Source organism: Psammomys obesus, unplaced genomic scaffold (genome assembly GCF_907164565.1).
Source record: "Psammomys obesus unplaced genomic scaffold, mPsaObe1.curated_primary_1811, whole genome shotgun sequence".
NCBI classification, from domain to species: Eukaryota; Metazoa; Chordata; class Mammalia; order Rodentia; family Muridae; genus Psammomys; species Psammomys obesus.
Genome location: NW_026585895.1, coordinates 48,335,726 through 48,360,294, shown reverse-complemented (window position 1 = coordinate 48,360,294; position 24,569 = coordinate 48,335,726). Strand labels below are relative to the sequence as shown.

General features: G+C 50.1%; 1 protein-coding gene and 1 long non-coding RNA gene across 2 annotated transcripts in view; both read left to right on the top strand.

The window, feature by feature from the left end:
- Positions 1-2,947: 2,947 nt before the first annotated feature.
- Positions 2,948-6,372, top strand: LOC129671536 (uncharacterized). The gene is made up of 3 exons (XR_008719357.1): positions 2,948-3,056; positions 5,447-5,516; positions 6,319-6,372. It is a non-coding gene; the product is annotated as an uncharacterized LOC129671536 (long non-coding RNA).
- A 2,689-nt stretch (positions 6,373-9,061) lies between these two features.
- Eeig1 (estrogen-induced osteoclastogenesis regulator 1) overlaps positions 9,062-24,569 on the top strand; it is a 32,698-nt gene continuing 17,190 nt past the window's right edge. The window contains exon 1 of the mRNA XM_055600269.1: positions 9,062-9,916. Within this exon, the coding sequence (XP_055456244.1) occupies positions 9,771-9,916 (146 nt within the window). The 5' untranslated portion in view covers positions 9,062-9,770. The remainder of the gene's footprint in view (positions 9,917-24,569) is intronic.

Here is a 24,569-nt window from a genome sequence, read left to right as displayed (position 1 = left end):
TTCTTCTTCTTCTTCTTCTTCTTCTTCTTCTTCTTCTTCTTCTTCTTCTTCTTCTTCTTCTTCTTCTTCTTCTTCTTCTTCTTCTTCTTCTTGGCCATATCAGGCCTAGGCTTTTATGTATACTCCCTGTGAATGCTACTGAACAGGTAAGGAAACTGAGGCTGAGAGAGCTGGAGTGAGCTGACCCAAGTCATGTAGGGTCTTCTGAGCCTCTGCATTATAGGCTTCCTCCATATTGTAGCTCTCCTAGAGGCTTGGGCCCTCTACACCTGCCCTGGCCAATATTGTGGTCATCAGCCATTTGGGGCTACTTATATTTTAAATTTGAACTAAATGAAATTGAAAACTTAGTTCCTCTTGGAAGGTGGAAGGAGGAGGGTTGCAAGCTGGAGGTTAGCCTGGGCTGTATAGTGAAACTGTCCTAAAACACTCAAAGAAACAAAGCAAAAAGCAAGGAGAACTCAGTTCTTCAGCTCTGCTAGCTACAGGTCAAGTGCTTATAATCACGTTTCTGGCATTTGCCACACTGGTTGGCTCAGATGGGGATTGCCTTTCTGTCACCACAGAGTTCTGTGGACAGTACTGGTCTAGACCGTGGAAGTGGTCAGGTCTTAGCACTACTTGAATGTCAATGCTCATTAACAGATGTGGCGCTGAGGACAAGGTCATTAGCAGAGTGCTTGGATGTTAGATGGCAGCATTCCTTCTCAATTTCCAGAACTGATGAGCTGGAGGCAGAAGGATCAGGAGTTCAAGGCTAGTTTTCTCTATGTAGCAAGGTTGAGGCCAGCCTGATCTGTGGGTGAGGCTGTTCAAAAACAATGACAGCAACAACAACAACAACCAAAAAACCAAACAGGAGTAAAGCATGGCAGTGCACACCTTTAATCCTAGCATTCAGCAGGAAGAGGTGGGTGGATTTCTGTCTGTGAGTTCAAGATCAGCCTGCTCTATGACAGCCCAAATTCAGCCCCTGGAAGCCACATGGTAGAAGGAGAGACCGGACTCCTGAAAGAAGTCCTCTGACCTCCACATACGCTTTTGGTTTGCCCTTACTCACCCACATAGACACATACCAATATATAATAAATGAATACAATAAACAAACAACAACAAAAAAGTGGAAGTGAAAACCTAGGCTCTTTGGCTGGTTGTGGTGGTCCATGCTTTTAATCCTAACACTTAGGAAGCAGAAGCAAGTGGATCTCTGCGTTCAAGGCCAGCCTGGTCTACATAGCTAGTTACAGGACAGCCAGGGCTACACAGTCAGGCAAAACAAAAAACTACTAGTCTCTCACTTACTCCCAATTCAGCGTACTCTCCACTGAAGTCAACTGACGCCTGTGTCTTAGTTCAGGCTTGGTAAGGGTCCCTATGAGAAAATACAATACTAAACTAAATCTAAAGATAATTTCCTAAATGAAAGCAATACTTCAACACACATATAACAGCAGTTGATATTCATATTATGTATGTAATAAGCCACTACAAATAAATAAGAAAATATTATCTCAGTTTAGAAATAGACAATGGAGCCAAGGGTACCAGAGAAACCTTGTCACAAACAAACAAACAAATAGACAATTCAAATAGACAAAAGCTTTAAAAAATAGAAAAATACATTGAAGAGAGATAGGTAAGCAGAATAATGCAGCTTTTCTTGCTTGTTTATCCCAGCAGGTTAGAAGAGCTGTGGAAATGTGCGTGGTTTTGTGCATTGGTGGGACATGTCCATGGCATTGTGTCCAGCCTTAGTGGGCAGCTTGGGGCGTCGCTCAGCAGTAAATTTGCAAACACCCTTTGAGTCAGTAAGCCTTGGGCCCAACACAGGATGGCTGACTCCAGATCTCGTGCTATGAACCATGACTCTTCTGTGAGTCCAGCTTGGGCTGGAAAGGACAGAGTTGGCAGATTATCCAAACGACTGTGGACTTGGCCGTGGGAGGCTTAAGCAGGATGGATTGCTGTGGGCGAGTTCTTTGGAGTCTTTATCTTTTTGTGTGGCTGGCTCGGATGACAGCAAGGAGCCCAGGACAAATCAATATGTCCTTGGTCAGCTGCTTTGGTGGCTCGGCTGCCATTCCGGTTCTGCAAATAATTGGAGCCCAGTCACCGGTGAATCAGCACTGACTGCCCTTGGCAAGCTGGACCAGGAAGGCTGCTTGGCACAGCATGGCTGTGTGAACAAGGCTCTGTGTTGGGGGTCAGGTGACAGAGAGCCCGGGCCAGCTGGGTAGTCTATGATCAAGGATATTTGGGCAAGTAACATTTACAATACCTACCTTACTCTCTCTTGTGTCTGGTTCTCTTTTGATCGTTCCCTTCCCACTTCTGGCTCTCCATTTCTTTGTTTCAATTAATGTGGCCAGGGTTTTATTCTAAGCCCTGGGCAGGGGAGAGCAAACAGAACCTTAGGCTCTTGTTTTCTGTGCATGTGGGTGTTCGTTACCATGAAGACACAGAGTCAGGAGCAGGCACTGATTCAGAGCGGGAAGGATGAGGTATGGATATGTGGGCTAGCACCAGATACTGAGTTAAACCTAACTCAGATGGGCAGTAAGGGTCTGATGGAGGTGGGTAGAGGGTCAGAGCAGTTGCTTCTAAAACAGGCTAAGCGCCAGGCTAAGAGCTTGGCTTCATATCAGGAGAAAGAAATGTAGAGGGACTCTTGTTTATGATATTCTTGTAGTTAATATTGTTCAATGGCAAAAAAGAATTCAGGTGCAGGGAATATAGCTCAGTTATAGGGTGCTTGCTTAGCATATAGAGTCATGGGCTCCAGTCCCCAGCACTGAGCAAAATGGACATGGTGTTACATGCCTGTCCTTGAAGAGCTTGGGGGGTAGAGACAGGAAGATCAGAAGTTCAAGGTCATCTTTGGCTAGATAGCAAGTCTGAGGGCAGCTGATGCTGTAGGGGGGGTCCTGTCTCCAACAACAACAAATCTAACTCATTCTATTACAGGAATCAAACAAGAGCCAGGAGAGTTTTCCTTTAGTGAACTGTGTGTGTGTGCGGTGCTGGAACTCTACCTCCATGCCCTTTGTAAACGTGAGGTAATGCTCCCCCCCATGCCCTGCCCCCACCCAGAAGAGCCGTGATCACTCCAGCAAACATCTTTCCAAAGCCTTGCCTCAGATGGAAGCTTCCGCAAACAACCCCTTTGGGTGTATCCCTCCAAGATTCTTTTCTATGCCCACATAAACAGCTCTTGCTTTTCTTCACAAAAACAAGCTTGTCCTTCACACATTGTTCTGTGAGAATCGTGGCCACCTTCCACCTTAACAGTCTTTCAGGAGCCCATTAATGCCACCTGCCTTCACAGGACATCCTGAGGGCCCAGGATGGAGTAGGGGACACACAGTCCTTGTCCTGCGTGCCTCCCTCATTCTCCCAGTATCTCCCTCTGATACATGGGGTGCAGGGCTGCCTCATGGTGTAGCACCGGCAGGCCCGGAACTCATTATGTATGAAAGTCAGGCTAGTCTGTGTATGTGCCTTCCCATGCACATGGAAATATTACAGTCGGGTCATTTGTAAAAAGCAATTTTGAGAGCTGGGTGTTGCGACACGTTTATAACCCCAGCACCGTGGGTGCTGAGGCAAGAGGACTGCTCTCAGTTTGAGGACACACTGGGCTACTTAGCAAGTACAAGGCCAGTAGGGCTGCATAGTGTGACCCCTATCTCAAACAAAAGGAATTCTGCACACACACACAAAAAGGTTTTGATGCGGGGTCCTGTTTGTTGGCTAGGCTGGTGTGGAACTCTTGGAGCAATTTCTGCTTCAGCTTCCACAGTGACTAGAACTGTACACATTGAATTATTAAATTAAAAAAGTGTGTGTGTGTGTGTGTGTGTGTGTGTGTGTGTGTGTAGGAGCATGCATGCCATGGCATGCTTGTGGATTTCAGAGGACAGCTTTCAGGAGTGTGTCTCTCCTACCATCATGGGGTCTGGGGTTCAAACTCAGGAAGCACTTTTACCTGCTGAACAATCGCTCTAGTCCAATGAAGCTTTATCATTCTGTATGGTTATTCTGATGAGTGGAAGCAGTGATTCATGTAACCACCCACGCACCTGTCCACACACCCATCCATGCATGTGCCCGCTCGCGTATCTGTCCACTATGTACCCATCCCATTCTCTCTTCACATGTACATACATTTGATCACAGTTTTGAAACATGTATTCTGTGTCAGGCTTTGAACTAGATAAAAGGACCCTGTGGGTGAAGTGTCTGACTCTGTACTTCCTGCTCTAATGGGACAGAGCTGTCAACAGCATCACAGAGTATAGGCATGGCCAGAGACGGTCAGTTTGCTTTCTTCTGCTGTGATGAAGACCATAACCAAAACCAATTTGGGCAGGAAGGGCTTGTTTGGCTTACACTTCACAAGCCACAGCAAGAACTTGAGCAGAATAGGAACCTGGGACAGAGGCCGTGGAGGAGCGCTGCTTCCCGGCTTGAGCCCCTTGGCTTCCTCAACCGGTTTCCTTCTACCATCCAGCACCACCCACAAAAGGGTGGGGCCTCCACATCAATCACTAATGGAGAAAATGCCCTACAGACCTGTCCACAAGCCAGCCTGATGGAGGCATTTTCTCAATCGAGGGTCTGTCTTCCCAGATAACTCTAGCTTATGTCAAAAATCTCACCCAGCACAGAAGGAAAAGGCTCTCTATGGTGCCCTGATTTCTCTGGTTGCCCTTCTGTTCTGAAGGATGAGGTCACATGATATTTCTTCATTCTTGTCTACTCCTTTCCCATGCCTAAACCCTTGCTGACTTTCACTTAACTCTAACCAACAACACTGCAAGCCAGGCAGTGGTGGTGCACAGAGGCAGGTGGATCGCTGTGAGTTCGTGGCCAGCCTGGTCTCTAAAACGAGTCCAGGACAGCCAAGGCTACACAGAGAAACCCTGCCTTGAAAAACCAAAACCAAACCATTGAGGCTATTGAACAGGTAGAAAACTCTCAACTCTTGACCAGGACTTTGAGTAACTTTAAAATTTTATTTGGGGGACTGAAGAGATGGCTCAGTGGTCAAGAGCACTGGCTGCTTTTCCAGAGGACCTGGGTTTAATACTTAGCTCCTGCATGGTAGCTCGTAGCCATCTGTAATTTCTGTTTCAGGTGATCCAACATGCTCTTCTGGGCTCTTTAGGCACCAGGCATGAATGTGGTGCACAGATGTACATGCAGACAAAACACACCAATACATGAAAAAAATATCTATTGTATTTGATAATCACTTATAGAGGAAGAGCCACACAGCTTTGTAAGTCTGCCTACCTGGCCCTTTTCATATTATCTGCTCTCTAAGCATGCTTATCTAAAGATCCCCTTTCCACTCTGTGGCTGCTGTAGGACACGTGGCTGACCTCCATGTCAGCCTAACTCAAGGCATGGCATTTTCTCTCTTTCACGTGTCTTTCTCTTCCAGGCAGTTCTGAAGATCTGCAGCTTGACACTTCCAGTTTTCCTTTTACTCACTAACGGGACAACTTTTAGGAGTGAGTTTTGTTTCTTCATGATGGGTTCTAGGGATTAAACTCAGGTTGTCAGCCTTACATACAGCAAGTGAGTGCCTCTATGGCTCTACCATCTCTCTACCCTCTCTACCCACAGCGAATGAATATTAACAGTGCTGCAATAACTATCGATCAGTACTTCCTCTGAAGGGTCCTCTTTCTCTTCCCATCATACCGTCTCTGCATAGGACTGGCTTCAGACTCCTGTCTGTGTCCCTGGGGCTTGCTACTTAGTCCTGGCCAGCCTGGAAATTGCTATATAGATGAGGGTGACCTCCAACTTGTGGCAATGCTCTCGCCCTCTTTGTACTTCAATGACAGAAGTCACAGAGTCCCCTAAATATGCAAACTTATAACCCCAGTTTATCATGTGCCTGGGTCCCCTGAATTACTGAGTCTCAACTGAGATGACACCTCTGAAGTACCTACCCCTTAAGCACTGCACCTGAATCAGAACTTTGGTTCAAACAATCTCCCTAGATCTTTCCCCCAAGACTATTCGTCCAAGCTTGGCGTCAGTTAGGTTCCTTATTCATCTGATCAAGGCCTCAGCGAGCTAGGGTGGTAAAGGGGTAGCTTCTGGGACACTGGAGGAATGTGAGCTGCTGGCAGGAGATTCCCACAGATACTTTCTCAGATCCCCTTGTCTCTCTAGTTCTGAGTCTTTCATAGGCACAATGTTCTAGAAAAGCTGCAAGGGAAGAAATGATAGCTTAGAGGTAGAGAAATTGAAGGTGTCTCCTTTGACGTTCCTTTCCTCCCCTGCCCTCTTCTTTTGCAATAGGATTGGCCTTGCTGGGATCCTCTAGCTTCAGTCCCCTGGGTCCTGGGATTTTCACGTGTCTCCACACTTGGCAGGAGTGAAGGTCTTTCTTTAAACCTAAACTCATGTCAGTAGCCCAGTGACTTCGGGAGGTCACTGGATTTACTTGTTCCATTTCCCAATGTGACAATAAAGCTACTTTTCACTCTTGTTTCTTTTACTGGAGTATCTTTTTAAAAAATAACTTTATTTTTATTTTATGTACACTGGGTTTCTGCTTGCTTGTGTGTGTGTGTGTGAGGTTGTCGGATCCCCTGGAGCTGGAGTTATAGACAGTTGTGAGCCACCATGTGGTTGCTGGGAATTAAACCCAGGTCCTTTGGAAGAGCAGCCAGTGCTCTTAACTACTGACCTGGACTCTCTAGCCCCTTTACTGAGTATCGAGGGCAGCCAAGCCTAACCTCTTTTGGAAGAAGCTCTTCAACGTCCTTTTCTGTGCATGCAAAGCTTCACCCAAGCTTGTGTGCCACAAACTGCCAATGGTATGCTGACTAGATTTTGAGCTCGGTACTGTTGGCTCCAAAGCACATAGTCCTCACTGTATCACACGGAATACCCCACTGCCATCTGTAGAGCCTACGCTTCAGTTATCACAAGCTGAGCACCCACCTTGTTAGCCCTGGCTGTCCTGGAACTCACTCTGTAGACCAGGCTGGCCTTGAACCATAGCCAGGATTCTAACTAGAGTTTGTATCACACCAAATCTTGCATCCTATTCTGGTATCACACTTTTTATACCATCTGGGAAGTGAGAAGGGCACTTCCTGGGTTCCTAGCCTTTAGGCTGCACAGAGAGAAATGGAGCTAAGCCTGGTGGCAAAGCTGAGTTTACTTTCTGTTGGAGTGGCCGGAGGTTACACACAGTTGAGGACCCAGTTAGGCCTCCTGATATCCTTGGCTGACTTCTTGGATATCCTATCTTTCTTGGAGGATGGCCTTGGGGGAAAGATTGAGAGTCCAGCCAAAGAATTTAAATCCTCTAGGCCAAGTATAGTGGAAGTACAAGCCTGTAACCCTGCAGCTTAATCAATAAAGGCAGAAGGATCATCCCTAGCCACACAGTCAGTTTGAGGCCAACCAGGGCTAAAGACATGGGGCATGGAGATACCATGTCTAACAAAGAAACAACAACAACAACAAAAACAAACAAACAAAAAACAACAAAAAGCTGAGCTGGTAGGAAGACGCTGCAGGTAAAATGTAAAAGTACTTGCTGCTAAGTCTGATGACTTAGTTCAATCTCTAGGACCCACACGGTAGAAGGAGAGAACATAAGTTATTCTGTCCTCCACGGCACTGTGTCACATGTGCCCACTCACATAAATGCATTTTTTAAAACACAAAGCCTTAGGCCGCTACCTCCCCACTTGTAAAAGGAGATACCTAGCTACATCAGAGAGGGCTGGATTGTGTTTTCTACATAATGGGACAATTAAGAGAGGCACAGACTGCCACCTGCTACTGAAATGCAAGCTCAGAAATGCAAGTTTACATTCACATGTCCAAACATGATGTCAAATTCTGCAGGGAATTTGCATCTTGACTGCCAATCAACCCATCTCTCTTTATTCTTCCCCACTGAAGTCCTGCAGGCCTTATCTCCTGTCTGGATGGTCTCTCACTCACCCATTCCCCATCTTCTTTCCAAGTTACTTGAGGCCAGAAAAAGCAAGTCACTAGCTCAAAAAAACAAAAACAAACAAAAAAACAGATGATGGCTCCCTCTTTGCTCTGGTCTAAAACTTGGCTGTGCCAGACTCTAGCCTGACCTGCTTTTCTATCAAGTTAGAATGTGTGCAGGGGTGCTCAAAACTTTGTGAGTGCCACGCTGTCTAGTCAACAGGCCTCTGGTGGCTGCCTCTGCCTGTACCGAGGCTTGGACCCTTCCTTTGAGTTTCCTTCCCAATCCAAAGCGCACGTCTCCTCTGACCTCCCCAGCCCTTCAGCAGACCATAGCTTCCTCTGTGGTCCAGTCTTCCCACTGGGTGCTTGGCTGACTGGGGGCAGAGCCCCTAAACACTGGCGGGCGGAGAAAAAGAATTACAGAATGCCGACGGCTTGGAGAATACGAGGCTCCCCAAAGCGTCCCCTGTTGTAACTATCCAAGAAACCGAAGAACAAAAGCCTTAGATAACAGCCTGGAACGAGGCAAGCTGCCTCACAGGGCTGCAGGGCTGCAAGGGATTTTCACAAGCGGCAACGCCAGGGCAGACCCTTGTCACAGAGGGGAGAAAGACCTGCGAGTGTCGTTTTCCTGAAACGGGGGCTCACTACCTCATCAGCCTGCTTCAGTGCTTAACGAGCTCGGCTCTTGGCGGGACCCAGCAAGTGGTCCCAGCCCTAGTTTTCAAACTGTTTCTCCTAGTCATTGTTTCTTGGGCTCGTGCTCTCCTCCCGTTCTAGCCCGCGCCGGCCCCCCACCCCGCGACCTCCCACCGCTTCTCCAGGCCCCTAGACCCCTCCCCACCGCGCTTCTCGAGGAGGCGGGTCCAGCCACGCGAGCGCTCCAACCCGAGCGCCCTGAACCGGCTCTGCCTCCGCGAGCCCCGCCCTACGCCCTCACCCAGCCAATAAAAATCCGCGCTCATCCAGTCGGGCCGCCCAATCGCAGGTTGGCTGTGAGCCTCGGGCGCCCCGCCCCTGCCGCGCTCGGCCGCGGCTCCGCGGGCGGTCGCGTTGGGGCTTCGGCGTTCTCCGAGCAGTGCCGAGCTGCGCCTGGCTCGGTCGGCTGCGTCCGGAGGTGCGGGCGACGGCGCCGCTGTCCTCCCGGGACTGAACGAGGCAGAGGCCACTCGGCCGGTTCGGAAGGCGCCTCAGACTCCGTCAGGGCAGGCGCGGCGTGCGTCCCAGGACCGAGCCGGAGGCCGCCCGGCAGCGCCTCCCGAAGCGGTCTCCGCGGAGCCCGGGCGGTCACTGAAAGTGGCTTCCGCTTCCCGCGGCCTCACCTGCGCAGACCGCGGCGCGCCAGGTGCGGAGGCGTGTGCGTCGCCCGGGCGCCTCCCTCTGCCGCCAGCGGGGCGGGGGCGGGGCCGCAGCCCGGGCCTCCCGCGGCTCGCCTGGCGGTCTCAGTCTCACCGGTCTGCCGGGCCCCGCGGCTCGGGATGCTGCTGCCAGCCCTCGAGCCGCCCTCCACGCCTGCCCCCGCCGCCGGGGCCGCACCTCGCTGTTTACATGTCGGTGGAGCCCGGGTCCCCCGAGGGTGAAAGCAGCCGGACTGATTCCTCAGACCCGGGGCTCCGGACTCAGAACCTCTACTGCCCCGCAGCCTCTGCCGCCATCTGGACTGGATCCGGCTCTGGTGTTTTTTGAGGGGGGGGGGTGTGGTGTCGGGAAAGGAATCCTGGGGATTTCTAGGATCCCCCTCTTCTTTTTCTTTTTTGGCCCTGCGGGCTTCATACTCAGGGAATTCGCTCATGGCTTTTTTGATGAAGAAGAAGAAATTCAAATTCCAAACCACTTTCACCCTGGAGGAGCTGACTGCGGTCCCCTTCGTGAACGGGGTCCTCTTTTGCAAGGTCCGGCTGCTGGATGGCGGGGACTTTGTCAGCTTGTCGTCCAGGTAGGCATGTAGGCTCATTCGTAGGGGAGGGTGGGGAATGCTGATGAGTCCAGGCACTTGGCAAATGTAGAAGCCTCAGCTGAGGACGGAAAAGAGGCCCGTCTGGGGAAAGACTTGGGTTCGAGTGAGCTGGCAGAGTGCCAGGCACTTGTCTGCAGGTGACTATCCAGAAACCTTTTTAGGGCCTGCGTGCATTTTCCAAGTCACCCGTTTAGCAAACTTGCATGGAGAGAGCTGAATGAGATTTGCACCTTGAGGGAGTAAGTAGGGGTGGCCCAGGCCATCTTGCCACCAAGCTGGCTCTTGTGGCTGTCATATGATTGAGAGCTTGGTTCAGCCACAGGTTCTCTGGCAGCCAGTCTCCTCTTGGCTGGGAAAGCCCAGTCCCAGGCACTCCCTGGATTTGATTGAGGGTGGTGCCTGGATTTTGGGTTGCCCAGCCCCCTCTGAGTGACTGCCCTTTACTGGCTGAAGCTGGGCTGCTTTGCATTGCAAATATCCTTGCCAGGAGACTGCCCTCCTCTGAAAAAAAAAGCTCTAGAGTTTGGTTTTGTGTGGTTCACCATCCTGGTAGGTCCAGCTTCCCAGCTTATTGTTTGTTGACTGAGATGGAGTTCCCAGTCTGTCCTTTGCAGATTGAGCTCATGGGGGGGGGGGGGGGGGTGTCACACGGTCCTGGCTTGCCTGCAGAGGTCCTTGGAGTCCAATTGATGGAGAAGGGAGTCTGTCTCTTTCTGGGTTCCTGTTCCCTCTTCTGCACCTAATACAGGTTTCTCCATCAGAGTCATTGCAGAAGTTGCAGTAGATAGGGCCCTGGCCCAGGGCCTGGAATGCTTCTCTCACCTAGTCTTTCCTTGCTCCTTTGGTCTTGTGGGCCTAGTTAGCTGGGACTGTCTCACTAGTCTAAGGTTTTCATAGGTGTGTTTTACAGATTGGGATAATGCGCCCCAGAAAGACTGTCTCACTAGTCTAAGGTTTCATAGGTGTGTTTTACAGATTGGGATAATGCGCCCCAGAAAGAGGAAGTAAATGGGTTGCCAGGGACTTTGCCAGAAGCAGTTGTCCACCAGACTTGGCCTGTTGGGAGACCTGTTGGGAGAAGAGAAGCTATATGGTCTGATTCAGATTTTGGAACCTGTGTGTAGAGTGAGGTGCCTGTTCTGTCCACTGGGCCTCCGGTTCTGCTCTGAGCTGCTTATCTGAGGAATTTGGAAAAGGGCTGCCCTTTGTGGTGGGGGTGGCTGCAACCCGCTGCCTGTGAAGCCTGGAATCCCTACCGGTACCCCTCCTAACAGCACAGTGTCAGAGGGTTGTGCCCATCAATGGACCTGGAACCAGCCACTTTTAGGCTAAGTGGCTTTGGGTGAATTACCCAGTCTCGCTGATCTCAAGAGCTAGCAATTATTGGTGCTCTGTTTGCTGTTTTACTAGCACCTTTCAACCCCCTGACTATGCCATGGAACAGGAGTAGAGGTGAGGAACATTTTTACAGAGGTAAAAACAGGCTCAGAGAGAGAGGGGCTCTTGTGCGTCTGAGCCTCAGTTTTCTCTTTTAAAATGGGGAAGCAATACCCATCTTTCGGTTGTGAGGGGAAGGGAGAGTGTACCAGATCTGGCCAGGGAAGTTGTTCTAGCTGTTACTATTCCTGTATTGTAAGGGGCCCAGGCCCCAGCCCCCCAAAGCCCAGGTCGTGGGGACACACCCGTAATTAACAGAGATCGTTTTTTGTGAGTTAGGATTGAGCATAGTACCAAAGAATTTGTACCCAGCCCAGGCTGACGGTTTACTTGTCCCACTAGACCCTTAGCCAGCAACTGTGACCCTACCTGTCAGACTTTTTTCCCTTGCCCCAACTTGCCCCCACATCCTGGAAAGTCTGGAAAGTTCCGGGACTTAGCACACATGCTCTGGATTTCACCTCTGTTTTCCCTTCTTTTGCCTGGCAAGAGGCCACATGTTCTCTGAACCCAGCTGAGCCCAGGCAGCCTTCCCCATTCCCGTTCTAGATAAATCCTCGTTTAGGGGTGGGGTAATAAAGAGGAAGGAGCTGGCATTGAGGCCCAAAGCTGAGTGCTTAGATACTGGGCACATGGGTACTGCTGGGCAGGTGTGGCTGCAGAGAGCAGTGATGTTGGAACTTGAGCCACTTCAAAACGGCTTTGGCTTCTGTGGGCTTTTACCCAAGAGATGGGGGTTCCTAGGTTGCTGTTCCCTCTGCCCACACTCCTCCCACATTGATCTTGTAGCCCAGGAACCTTGGCCACCTCTCTACTTCCGTGACCCTGTTTATAAGTTGGAGTAGGGACTGAGGTGACTAGACCTGCTTAGATCCTAGGCCTAGATGTGACAGAACATATTCCCAACCCTAGGGACCTCTGGATGGCAGATGTGCTATTGGCAGCATGGGCGGTGTCAGACTGACAACAGCCCTGGGCCCCACCCCTGCAACACCCTCTTTCCTAGCTGGTGTTTTCCAGTGTGTTGAGTACCATGGCAACAACTGGTATTCAGCTGCATCTGACCCAATTGAACAGGTGGAACAGGTGATTCCTGGGGCTGTTCCTTAGCCTTCTAATACTGCCTTCGGAACAGCAGTTCACACAGCAACCAGATTCTTAAACTGTGCCAAGCATAGTGCTGAGTGTTTTGTGCAAGGGGTCCCTAGCCGTCTGGAGAGGCACTGAGGCCAGAGTGGCAAAACCACATGCTGGAAGTTACCAGGTGGTAAATGGCAGTGGGGGAAAATTCTTTTCTCATAGTGGCTTTCTCCGATTGTGTACTTGACGATGCCGGGGACTTGCTGAGCTACCCAAATACCTGACCGGTTGCCCTACTTGTGGTTGAGGACACTGAGGTCAGGAGAGATGAAGTGACTGGACCCTAGATAGTGCCAGAGATAGAACTTGATTGCAGCAGGTCCAATTCAAAGCCTGGCCTTGATTTTCTGAGTTACAAGCAACTACAGATCCATGTGAAATTCCAGACTCTACAAAGGCCCCTTTCAGTGGGTTGGGTGGTACAGCAGAGTCTGGAGCTAGGCAGTTTAGAGGCACTACACTGGGTTTTGTGAAGCCCAGGTTAATAGGGAGTCCCCAAGACTATAAAGTCAGGGTGGGACTAAAGTAATCACTGAGTATTTGTGGTCAACCATGGGCAGTCACTGGGGTGCAGTGGACATTCGCCACATATATTTGCCTGAGGCCTTCCAAGAAGATAATCCCAAGTGGTACCTGGAAGGGCTTTCAGATTTGGAGGGTGTTCAGGAGGATACAGAGGTCCCATCTAAGTATGGTCAGTCTGGCAGAGGCTAATGTGTCCAAGTGGCCTTCAGGTCAGAAGTCCAAACCTCTCAGGGGCCCTGCCCCTTGCTGACATTGGTTCTTTGGCTTGCCACATGCATGTGGTAGCTGTGTCTGGGGAGAGGAGTACAAGGGGAACACTGACTTACTTCACAGGATGAAGAAGAGAGAGGAGAGAAAGATACTATCTTCTTAGCCAGTGGACTGGGAAATCAAGGTCTGGGGCAGAAAAGTAACTTGCCAGAGTTACTTCATAGGAGAAATAAATGTCCCAGTTGGACAGACTATAGTCTAGTTTTTATCTCTGTCCCCTGTGCTTCAGTTCTCACTGCACGAAGAAAATGGGTGGGTCAGGAGGAAGGAAAAGAAAGGCTACCTTGCTCTATACTTTAGTGCCAGGCTGTGTGAGAAGCCAACTGTGACTTGGAGATGGCCTCCCCACAACCCTTTTCCTTTCTTCTTGGCCAGTTTTGAGTCCTCACTATGCCTTCAGTGGGGTTTTATTTTTGTAAGTAAAGCCTGGCTACTTATCACACGGGCGCTGTCTGCCTTCTATGTGCACAGCCATGTGCCACCGTGTAGGAGTACTCAAAGGAGCCTTTGGGATTCTTGAGCGCGAAGAAAGTCCTTGGACAAGTTAGCTGTGCATCTGGAGGCCTTGTGCCCAGGCCCAGATCCTAGCCCTGGGGGCAGGCAGACAGGCTTGATTGTTTCATATCCAAGCCACACATTTGGCCAGGGTTTCGCCCCTCCCTCGTTGAGAGAAGAGCTGTAGAATGCCACTGGGTTCACAGCCATGCACGGCATATTCTGGGGCTGCTTGGTCTGGGCCCTGAGAAAGCAGGTTGGAGATTGGATACCCAGTTCATAAGGGTCATAAGGGGGTAGTAGTGTGAAGATATAAGTGGACCACCAAGTTGGATAAGGCATCTATTGTCCTGCTCAGAACAGGACTGTGGACTGAACAATTGGAAAGGTAGGAGGGAGCTAGTAGACGTGGGTCTTTTCTTCCTTCTTGACTGAGACTCCTATAGGACTAGGCAGTGCTATTCCTCAGAGCTCCCACTTAGTTGGTGGCAGAATGCCTGGTAGGCCAAGCTAATCTGGGGCACGCCCTTGTGAGTCCCAGTGGACCCTGGCAGACCAAGTGGCAAAATGGTTTTTGTTCAGACATCTGTCCATCTTTGTTTTCTCTAGCCTCTAACTCTTCTCACCCTCTGCCCCAAGCTCATTGTCTCATAGTAAGCACACAGGGCTTCCCCGAGGAAAGAATACTTATGGGGGTCTTGGAAGCTGAGAGGGATTGAGCTGAAGATGGGGAGGAGCCTGTAGAGGAGAAGCCTGTGGCTTGAAGGCATGTGTGTCTGGATGAGGTGGGCTTGGGGTGTGAAGAGAGTTGAGGGACTAGAGAAAACAAAGGTGGAAGGTGGCCTGACTGGAACTATTTCTAGTCTTGGGAATCCTGCAGGGGCAAGGGAACAGTGTGACATCATTTACCAATTGAGATGATGGCTCTTGGGTGCAGAGACTACAGGCAGTGCTGACCTAGCCTGGCAGAGTAGTGGCACTCAGAGAGAAAAGAAGGAACAAACTGGAGGAGTGCAACAGGCAAGTTGTGCGAGAGTGTTCCCTATTCTAAAGACATGGCATCATACTTTGAAGGTGCTAGGAGGTAGGTATTCAAAGGCTGCAAAGGTGGACTGGAAACTGGCTCTTGTAGAAGTCCAAATTTTCTGTTTCCTTTAAGTGGAAAACCAGGCAACAGTGCTGTGATGGGCTTTGTAACTGCCTCCTCACCTGGACATAAGGGCTCTTCCTCCTCCCACAGCATACTCTTAGTTCTGTAGCATGTTCTGGGTGTCTCTTACTGTCACTTTGATTCCTGAGGCCCCTGTGGAAGGTCTTTCCTGTGCAGGCACAGGGACCAGGGAACCTGTAGTTAAAGAAACCCATTGGCAGGAGGAGATGGGGAGGAGTGGGCCTTAGAGGTTGGCTGGGCTGTGGCACAGGGTTACTTGGCTCTCTTTGAAGTCAGATCATACTGCTGGTGGCCTTTGTAAGAAGCTTCCCAACCTGTTTCCTGCCTTAGTGGCGGTTGCTTGGACCTGGCCTTTGATGCCAACTGGCTACACTGTTGGCATGTGCCACCTTGGCTGTGCCTTCGCCTGCCTGGTAGCTTGGCAGTAGCCCTGATCCTAGGTGATCTGGTTCTGTGGAACCAAGGCTGCTCCCTTAGGCCTGCTATTTGCTTGGAGCTCCTGGTTGGCTGGGGCTTTTTGGCAGCAATAACATTGCTGCCTGTAGGTCCTGCTTAACTGGGAGTGGCCTGCAGGCCTCTGAGTGACTTTGAGCCCTGCTCTGTCAGAACCTGGAAACCCTGACTTACTTTCAAGGGGTCCTGCGTGTGCATCTAGGCGCCAGCTAGTAAGGCTGCCTCTAGGTCTCAGGAACTGAGGGACTTGGTATGTGGAGTATAAGGAACAGAGAAGTAAACCAATTTAAGAGAAGCCAGGGACAAGTGTGAGCAAGGGAGAGACACCAGTAAGAGGCCTGGAGCTAAGTAAGGTGGGGTGAGAGAGCATATAGCTCCTCTTTACCTCTCCTGGCAAGTGTTTTGGATTGTGGGATGTTAGTTTTGTCCCAGGTCCTAGAGATGTTCTAGGCCTCCTGGCTCTCCAAAGGGCAGACTGCATTTCTGTATGCTTGAAGCTGCCCAACCCATATCTAGCCTTAGTGTCATCAGAGTTGTGGTTGCAAACTTGTGGTCTTTTTTCTTTGAATCTATTGGCACCCGTGGCTTATAAGAGCTCTTGAATATAGACCTCAAAATGCTTTTACCCAGTTCTGCCCAGATGTTGACTGGCAGACCTCAGCTCTGTAGCCTCCTTCTTTCATGGGTAGGAGTGCTGATAGGAACTGACTCTGCTGGCTAGGTTTCTGCTTTGCCTACCCCACTGACCCACCCCAGCCTGCTCTTCACTTGCCTATGGCTTCAACAAGGGACTTCAGCCCCAGCCTCTTCCATCTCGCTGGAAGCAGGGCTGCTGTTGCTGGAGGAGGTACTATGTACTAATAGTGCTTACTAGAACGCCAGCTTGGCTTCTGGTCCATAGTGGGAGCACTATGTTATACTCTGTCCTATTCCCTCTGGGCCAAGTGGTATGTCACTTAGTAGCTGGTACTCCCCTGGGAATCTAGACCACTGTGTTGACAAGAGAGGGTATCTATTGCTCAGGCTTGCTCCTTTGCCTTCAGCAGGGTGGGAGTCAGTAGTTAGAACCCTACTGTCTGAGCTGAGGGCCTACCACATTCCTTCTCTTCCCTATTGGCTTAGCCCTACTCTGCTGAAACACTGCTCAGGGACCATGGCTGATGAGCAGACAGCTCCTCAACTGAGGTGCAGGACACTGGCTGTAAGCTTCCTGGTAGCAGTAGATGAGAGAACCCAAGGCCTTTCAGTGGCCCACATCCTGCCCCTTGTTTTTCTGGTTACTCTGCTTTTTCTCAAACCCCTTACCCGTTTTTATGTGGACCTACTGCTCAGCCCAGTGGCCACTTCTGGGAAATACCCTCCTGGGCTATTGGCATCGCTACCTGCTGTGCCCCTTATTTCAAGACATTACAGTCCCTATTCATTGTATTCAGCTCCTTCCCAGACTATGACCCTTCAAGGCCAGGAATGCCTCCATTGCATCTTACTTCTTGGGCCTCTTGCTGTGTGTTGGCATTGCTTCAGGCTTGGATTTCTCACCCCTGGCTCTGAACCAATGTGATTGTTGGTGTTGACTATGTGATGGCTACTGCCAGCTGCTAAGCCTACCCCCCGCCCAGTGCCCGAAGTGTCAGTCTGTGCCAGGAGGAACCCTTATCCATATACTAGGCAGCTGGGTACCACTGTGGGCTTAAAGACTTCAATTGAGAGACAGCCAAGGGCCCACTAGCTGAGTTGAGTGTATCCCTTGCGGAGAATAGCAATGTCTGTACAGGTTTGGGATGATAAGTGACTTCAGGCACTGCCATTGGATCTTGCAGCTGTTGAACTGCTCTGGACTATGGTCAAGGGCTTTTCCTCTAAGGGCTACTAACTTGAGGACAGCAGAACTACCCACGATCAAGGTTATCTGCTTAACACATGGCTAGGCCCTGGCAGCTTACCACAGACTCAACCTTCGAGGAGAGGAAGTGTGTAACCTGGGTGGTGTCAGAACAGAGGCTGGGGCCCATTCACACGTGAAGTGTCCTCTTCACCACTTCCTGTCTTCAGGGCTGGATTCTGCAGACATGTGCAGGCAGCACCTGCTGCTTGTACTTCCCTGGGTTGTTCCATGACAGTTTTCTGGTTACCTTATCTGTCTGGGGCCATGGGATATAGTTTATCTTTGTAGGCTCCCACCTGTCCAGTGATGTGGAGTTGGTGTGGGTAGGCAGAGTTTGGTTGTGGGAGAAGAGTAGCTGTGCAGGAAAGAACCAGTAGTTTGGTAAGGGCTCAAAAAAGAGAGGTGCTTGGGGATGGACTTAACAGTGTGCTGAGGTACCTGGGGTTTAAATCAATCAGACTAGCATTTTCTTCCTTCTCCTTCACTACTTCTCCTCCTCCTCCTTTTTTTTTTTTTTCCCCTGAGACAGGGTTTCTCTGTGTAGCCCTGGCTGTCCTGGACTTGCTTTATAGATCAGTCTGGCCTGGAATGCAGAGATCTACCTGCCTCTGCCTGCCTCCCAAGCGCTGGGATTAAGGGTGTGCACCACCATGCCTGGATTTTATTTATTTCTTAGTTCACTGCTATTTTTATGTATATGGGTGTTTTGCCTTCATGTAAATCTGTGTACAATGTGTGTGTAGTGCCTATAGAGGCCAAAAGAGGGTGTCAGATCCCCTGAAACTGTAGTTACAGATGGCTGTCAGTCTCCATGTGGGTGTTGGGGATTGAACCCTGGTCCTCTGGAAGAACACTCAATGCTCTTAATTCCTGAGCTGTTTCTCTAGTCCCCAGACTTGTACTTTAGACCTACCAAAAGTAGCAGCGGGATAGATTACTTAGGATTGCCAGTGATAAGAAGACAGTTGCGTTAGGCCAAGAATGATGTCTGCCATCATCATGGAGCAGTTCAAAGCAGCTAAGGTGCACAGGTGCTGCAGACAAAAGGCCTGAAGCCTTTCGGGTTCGCCTTACTTATGTAGAGTTTAAAAACAGTCTGGTTCAGAAAAGATGAGGTTATCTTTGTTGGAGTTGGAGCCATGTCTGGAAAGGTCTGGAAAGGTCTGCACATTCTCCTTGGGCTTAGTTACGTAAGTATGTTCTCTGTGAGGACTTGTGCACTGTATATCTCTGTTGCAGAAACAGGCTGTGAGATGGCCATATCTCTGGGCTCTGGGTGGGCACCAAAGCTTTCAAGACAAACACAAGATGCCTGGAAGTCTGAAGTTGATCTTTGGGGCTTTTCCTGGGGCTTTCTGGCAAGCCAGACGGAACCATTCCAACCCGATGAGTATCGCTCTTGTTTACTAGGCAGAACTTCATCTTGGCAACTGCAGGCGGTCTTCTTGGGCTGGGGATTTTCCTTCTGCCACTCAGTGCTTATTTGTTTATATGTTTGTTTATTGTGCATTGGTGTTTTGTCTGCATGTCTGTCTGTAAAGGTGCCAGATCCCCTGGAATTGTAGCTATAAACAGTTGTGAGCTGCTGTGTGTGTACTGAGGATTGAACCTAGGTCCTCAGGAAGAGTAGCCAGTGCTCTTAACAACTGAGCCATCTCTCCAGTCCCCCCTTCTGCCACTTATAACCCCAGCAGAGCAGGGCCTTCCAGGCGCTGGAGGTTAGCAGTTTGAAAGCTTGGGGGTTTCCTGAGATTACTGTCAGACTACTGAGTGTCTGAATGTTGCTATGATGGGATAATGAATTCTTCCATGGTACCTGAATGCCATGGTGAACCTATTACCTACCCATTATAGCCTGTGGCTCTGATAGCTCATAGCACATGCTCAGTAAAAGCTGGCATGCTTAGTTTCAATGCAGAGCAGTAGTAGTTGGAGGGGATCTAGGGTAGAAGCATAAAAGGAAAGGTTCATATTTCTTCCTTTCTCCTTCCAGTTGTTGCACTTCTCTCTTCCTGGTGTTCACCTGTTGAAACAAGTGTAATTAAAGCTGAGCCACTCTCTGCCCTGGCCATGATACTTGTGGTCTGTGCCTGGGGCCTAAGCAGAACGAGAACATTAGACATGTCTGTCTCAGAGAAGTGCAGAGCATAAAGTAGATGGGGATTTGCTACTAAGCTTACATCAACTCCAAACCCTCACCTTTTCTTTTTCTTTTTTTTTTCTTTTTTTCTCCTTTTTGAGACAGGGTTTCTTTGTGTAGCGTTGGCTATCCTGGAACTTGCAGAGAGAACTCACAGAGATCCACCTGCCTCTGCTTCCCAAATGCTGGGATCAAAGGTGTGCACCACCATTGCCCAGCTCCCTTACATTTTGTTCTTGGCTTTGTGTCAAGGTCTCACTATGTAGTCCTGGCTGGCCTAGAACTCACCATATAGACCAGGTTGGCCTGGATCTCACAGAGATCTGCCTGCCTCTGTCTCTCGAGTACTGGGCTAAATGGTGTACACCACTATACCTGGCTCCAAACCATGTCTTTGGGATGAACCCTTGACTGGTGTGCCCCACTAAGAGAAGACTTAGCCTGGGCTTGGCAGCTTTTACAGGGTTTGTGTTTGCCAAAATGATAACAGGGAAAGATTGGACCTGATTGTGAGGCTGACCAGGCCCATCTTGGATGTAGGCAAGTCAGCCTTTCTTTTTAGGCCACAGTGGGATGGAGTGCTTGGGGTTTTGGGTTGCAGACATTTTGCAACCATTATAGCAGCCTTTTTCGCAGACAAGGACCCATCACATAACACTGTTGAACAAAAAAGGCCCAAGGCAAGATCCATGATGACACTCCAGTAGAGTTCAAAGGTTCTGGTTCAAGAAGGATGGGATTATCCTTGTTGTGTGCCTGGAAGGGGTCCACTTAGCCTGACTCCTAGTAAGTGCTCAGTAAATATGAGTGAGTGAGTGGCAATGGCAGTTCTTGGCCCAGGCTTGGGCTTTGAGTCTGCAGCGTCTCAGGTGTTCATGGAGGAGGTGGAGCCCCATGAGTCAGTGCCTCATGGTCCTGTCTAACCCTGAGTCCTCTGTCCTGTGATTGGAATCTTGGGTAGCTGCTGAGCACAGCTAGGAAAACAGCTCTGAGTCAGTGCTAGTCTGTGAAGAAAGGTGACTCTGTCTAAATGAACCCTGATTATCTTGTCACCTCAGGAGTTCAGAGAACCATGGGGAATCCTGTGTGCACAGGAACATCTGGGTAGCAGATGCAGTGGTAATGATGGCGCCTGACAAGGTGCAGCCACATCTGGGAAGCCCCTATCTGAATGAGAAGGCTTAGCTTTACGGAAATAGACTACAGAGAGCTCTCATTCGCCAGATGCTCAGCATCATCTTTGAGGACAGGAGACAACTGTAGGCATACCGAGGCCCTGCCTCTAGGAGCTCGGCTCTTTAGACCCAGTCCTGTGTATACAGACACCGGGTGCCCTTAAGATGGGCCTGGGTGAAGGTGTCCCTGTGACTGGAGACCAGTCATTTCAGGAACCAGGCCCCAGGGACAGGACTCTCTCCTTCCTCTCATTTCTTCCTCTTTGGGTGAATCAAACACCACCCAGGCCCGAGTCAGCCAGGAACTGGTCACACATTCCTGGCTACCTGCCACTCCTCTGGACACCACAGCCAGCTTTCAGGTCTGAGGAAATGGCCAGATCCAGGATCCAGGGCAAGGAAGAGGACTGGGTCAGTGGGTTTTGCATGCTTCTGGGACCACCTGCCTCTGAGATCTCTCTCTGCAGGTACTTTTAAAGGCTAGGCCCTGACTCCCCTTCAGTAGAGGTACCTACTATATTTAGGCCAGGTGCTAGCAACTCCATGAGAAAGGATAGGATGTTGACTGAGACCTGAAGAGCTCTTGTGTTTGTTGGGTGACAAAGGATTGCTTAGACCCATCTTTGCCTCCTCATGCCACTCAAGTGAGCCTTCTGGGTACAGGAAGGGAAGTTCCCTGAGCAGATCCAGCTCAACAGCTCTGTGTATGTCTGGGTGTTAGGAGAAGAAGTTGGTACCACATACCAGTGTAACATCCATTGTGTCTTTCTTTGAATTCGTAGGGCCTCTGTTTTCCAGCCCTTAAGTGGAAAAATGTAGTATTGGGTACCCAGAGTCAGCTGTGGGTTCAAATCACAGACCTCCAGTTGGTAGACCTTGGACAGGCGAATATTTTTGCCTTGTGTTCCTTGCCTGTGACATGGGAGTGATGGGCTATGGATTCTGTGACCATCTCTCCCTTGATAGGAACCAAGTTGCAATGTGATCTCTTCCCTTGTGTGCAATACTCATGGTAAAGGATGAGGCCACAGGGCCTAGGGTTCTGGCATGGCAGGTGGCTATGCTGTCACTGAGACCCAAGAATGGTTCTCCTATGTTGACAAGTTTCCAAGGGATCCTGCAGGGTTGGGGCTAAGGGTACAGACTACCCCTCAATTCCTATAAGACCTGCCTCAAGTCCCTGGACTCCCCGAGAATCAGTGACTTGATCTGTGAAGTGGAAGCAGGAAGTCAGCATGTGAAAAGCACTTGCACTTGACACACAGGAGGTCATCCAGGAAATAGGAGCCAGGGGACATCTTTGCTTAGTACATGGGGCTGGACCTGCATTTGGTTCAAAACCAGCAGCTTACTATGGATCCCTTCATGTCAGAGCGAGATCTAGGGACTAGGGCCTGAGAATACAGCCCAGTGGTAGAGCTCTTGTCTGGCATACACACAGTTCTGGGTTTTGCCCTAGACCAACAATGAAAAGATAGTGACTCCTGCCACCATTTCAGAGTCCAGCTTATAGCATTTGCCTGGGTGGCAGCATGAGCTGTCTGCACATCCTGCAGAAGGTAGAACAGGACAGCTACATGTGTGTGTCTGTAAACAAAGGGAGCCAACACCTACCCTCTTTTTTTTTCCCCCTGTAGGTCTGTGAGATTGAGGGCATCTAGGTTGAGAACAGGCCAGATTACTTAACTGAAGAGCATCAGGTTTCAAACTCAGGTGTGTCTAAATCTGATGCTTCTAAGCCAGCAAGCTTGAGTGCCCTGTTGGTATCTCACCATTTCTCTGTTGTTCCGTTTCTAAAGCTGCAGTTTGCTCACATTGTGCTTGATGGGGTCACTTGCCAATGTCAGCCTGTACTCCCAGCCTTTCTGTTAACTTTTGAGCCATTTTTAGGGTTCTTGCCACCAGGGGACCAGTAAAGGCAGCATGGGGCCCCCAAGAGGCTTCTCTGAGCCCTTCAGTGTTGGGCACCAAGTGGCTTAGTTTCTAGGAACTTCTTGCTGCCTCACCACAGGAGGAGGAGGGACTGGCGTGCCAGAACTGTAGGGAACTGCCTCCTGTGCACGTGGCCCTGAACTCCTGGCAGGAGCCAGACACTGTTGGGTTGCCACGTTGGCCCTTCTGGCCTGCAGCCCCTGGACGGATGCCTTGGCTGGTCCCTGGGGTGGGCCCCTCCCCAGGCAGCTGTGCCGTTCTCTTTGAGAAAGCACTGGCAGATGTTGTGGATTTAAATTGTTTCCTTATTAGACTCTCACTCAGGCTGGGACTGCCTTTCATCAGCCTGGAGTCTAGATTGCATCACTAGGACCGCTTATTCCTCAAGGAACCAAGCAAAGCTTGGGGTTCAGGTTTTTGCTAGGCAGAGCTAGGGAGGAACAGCAGGAGTGGATGCCAAGTAATGGAACTTCCTGTGGTGCTTGTGGGCCGAATCATAGGACCAAGTTTCCTAAGTCCCAGGAAGGTCTTAGGAAGGGCTGGGAGGTCCCTAGGGTCCTATACCTGTCCATGTTTACCTCTCTGTACCAGAGTTACCTGGGAGCTGGATAAAGCGTGGCTTCCAAGGCCTTAGTAGTGCATCTCAACTGGAGCTGATTTGGTAAAGTCCCAGGACAGCTTGTCACATCTGGAGTTGTTCTACTCTATTAGCAGGCTGCAGCTAAATGTGCCGCAGTGTACAGGACAAGTTCTCACAAAGAAAATCCCCAGCCTGCAGAGCCCATGGCTGCTGGCAATCTTCATTGGTGGCAGGCTAATGGGCATGTGTATGCTTACTTGTCTAAAAATGCCTGTCCTGATGGGCCTCACACTCTACTTGCTCAGAAGATTTGGGCACCTAACTTTCTGTCCCATACTGAGCATGCCAGTTAGGCGTTTACATTATTGTGTGCATGCGTGTGTGCGTGCATCATGTGTGTTGGGGATAGAACTCAGGTTGCTAGGCTTGTGCACCAAGCACCTTTTCCAGGTTAGTCTTTTAGCTGGTCCCTGGTGGGCACTTATATCTAGTAAAGTGAAGTGTTTTAGGTAGCCCTAAGGTCACCTTGGAGCTCTGTCGTAGGGACTGAGCTGCCATATTATTCCCTGGGGCTCACTTTTCCTTGTTTCTGCTCCTGTAGCAACTACCAGTCTTGTTTTCACCTTAGCACTATTTCTGGGGCATTCCCCTTGGCCTTTTGGTTCCCAGCAGCCTATGGCTAGGAGGGAGCTCTCATGGCAGCCAGTCCCTTGTCACCTCTGGTAGAGACCTAAGGCCTAGGCTCCAGGACTTTGTTGCACCTTGTAAGCAGTGGTGCTTCTAGGTAGTAATTGTTGCTGTGAACACATTCCTGGGAATCATGAAGCCAGACTCGGGTGACTCCTAATGGGACATTGCATTTCTGTCAGAGAAACCGTTGGAAGTGGCTCACTTGAGTCTGACCTGCCACCCTCGCCAACTTCTGGGGCCTCTTCAATAGTCTTACTTGTTGTGAACCAGAGAGGCAGTAGAGTAATCCTTCCTCCCTAGTGTCTGTTTACCTTCCTCCTTTAAGGGGAAACTGACTGTGAACTGGGAAGCCTCATGGCAAGCTGCTACAGGGAGACCTGGTGTTCTGTGACTTTGTTCCACTCTCCTGGACCTCAGTTTCTTCATCATTAAGAACAGGATGATATTCACACAGACCTCAGGATTGAGGGAGAGTTCTTTCCGCTCTGTGCTTGAACCCATGAATTCTAGAGAACAAGCTCAAGGCCCGGGGGATGCTTTGCTGAACTAGAGGGGCCAGGGGGCACATAGAGACCCCACTCTGCCAGCCCTGCCCAGGGCTTTTAGAGAGAGGCCATGGTAGCAGACAGAAATGTGGTCCCCATCAGCATGGGACCCTGATGGTGGCCAGTCACATTTCTTGGTCCCAACAAACAGCAAGGCAGATGCTAGGAAGATGTGGCAGTGTAGACACCAGGTC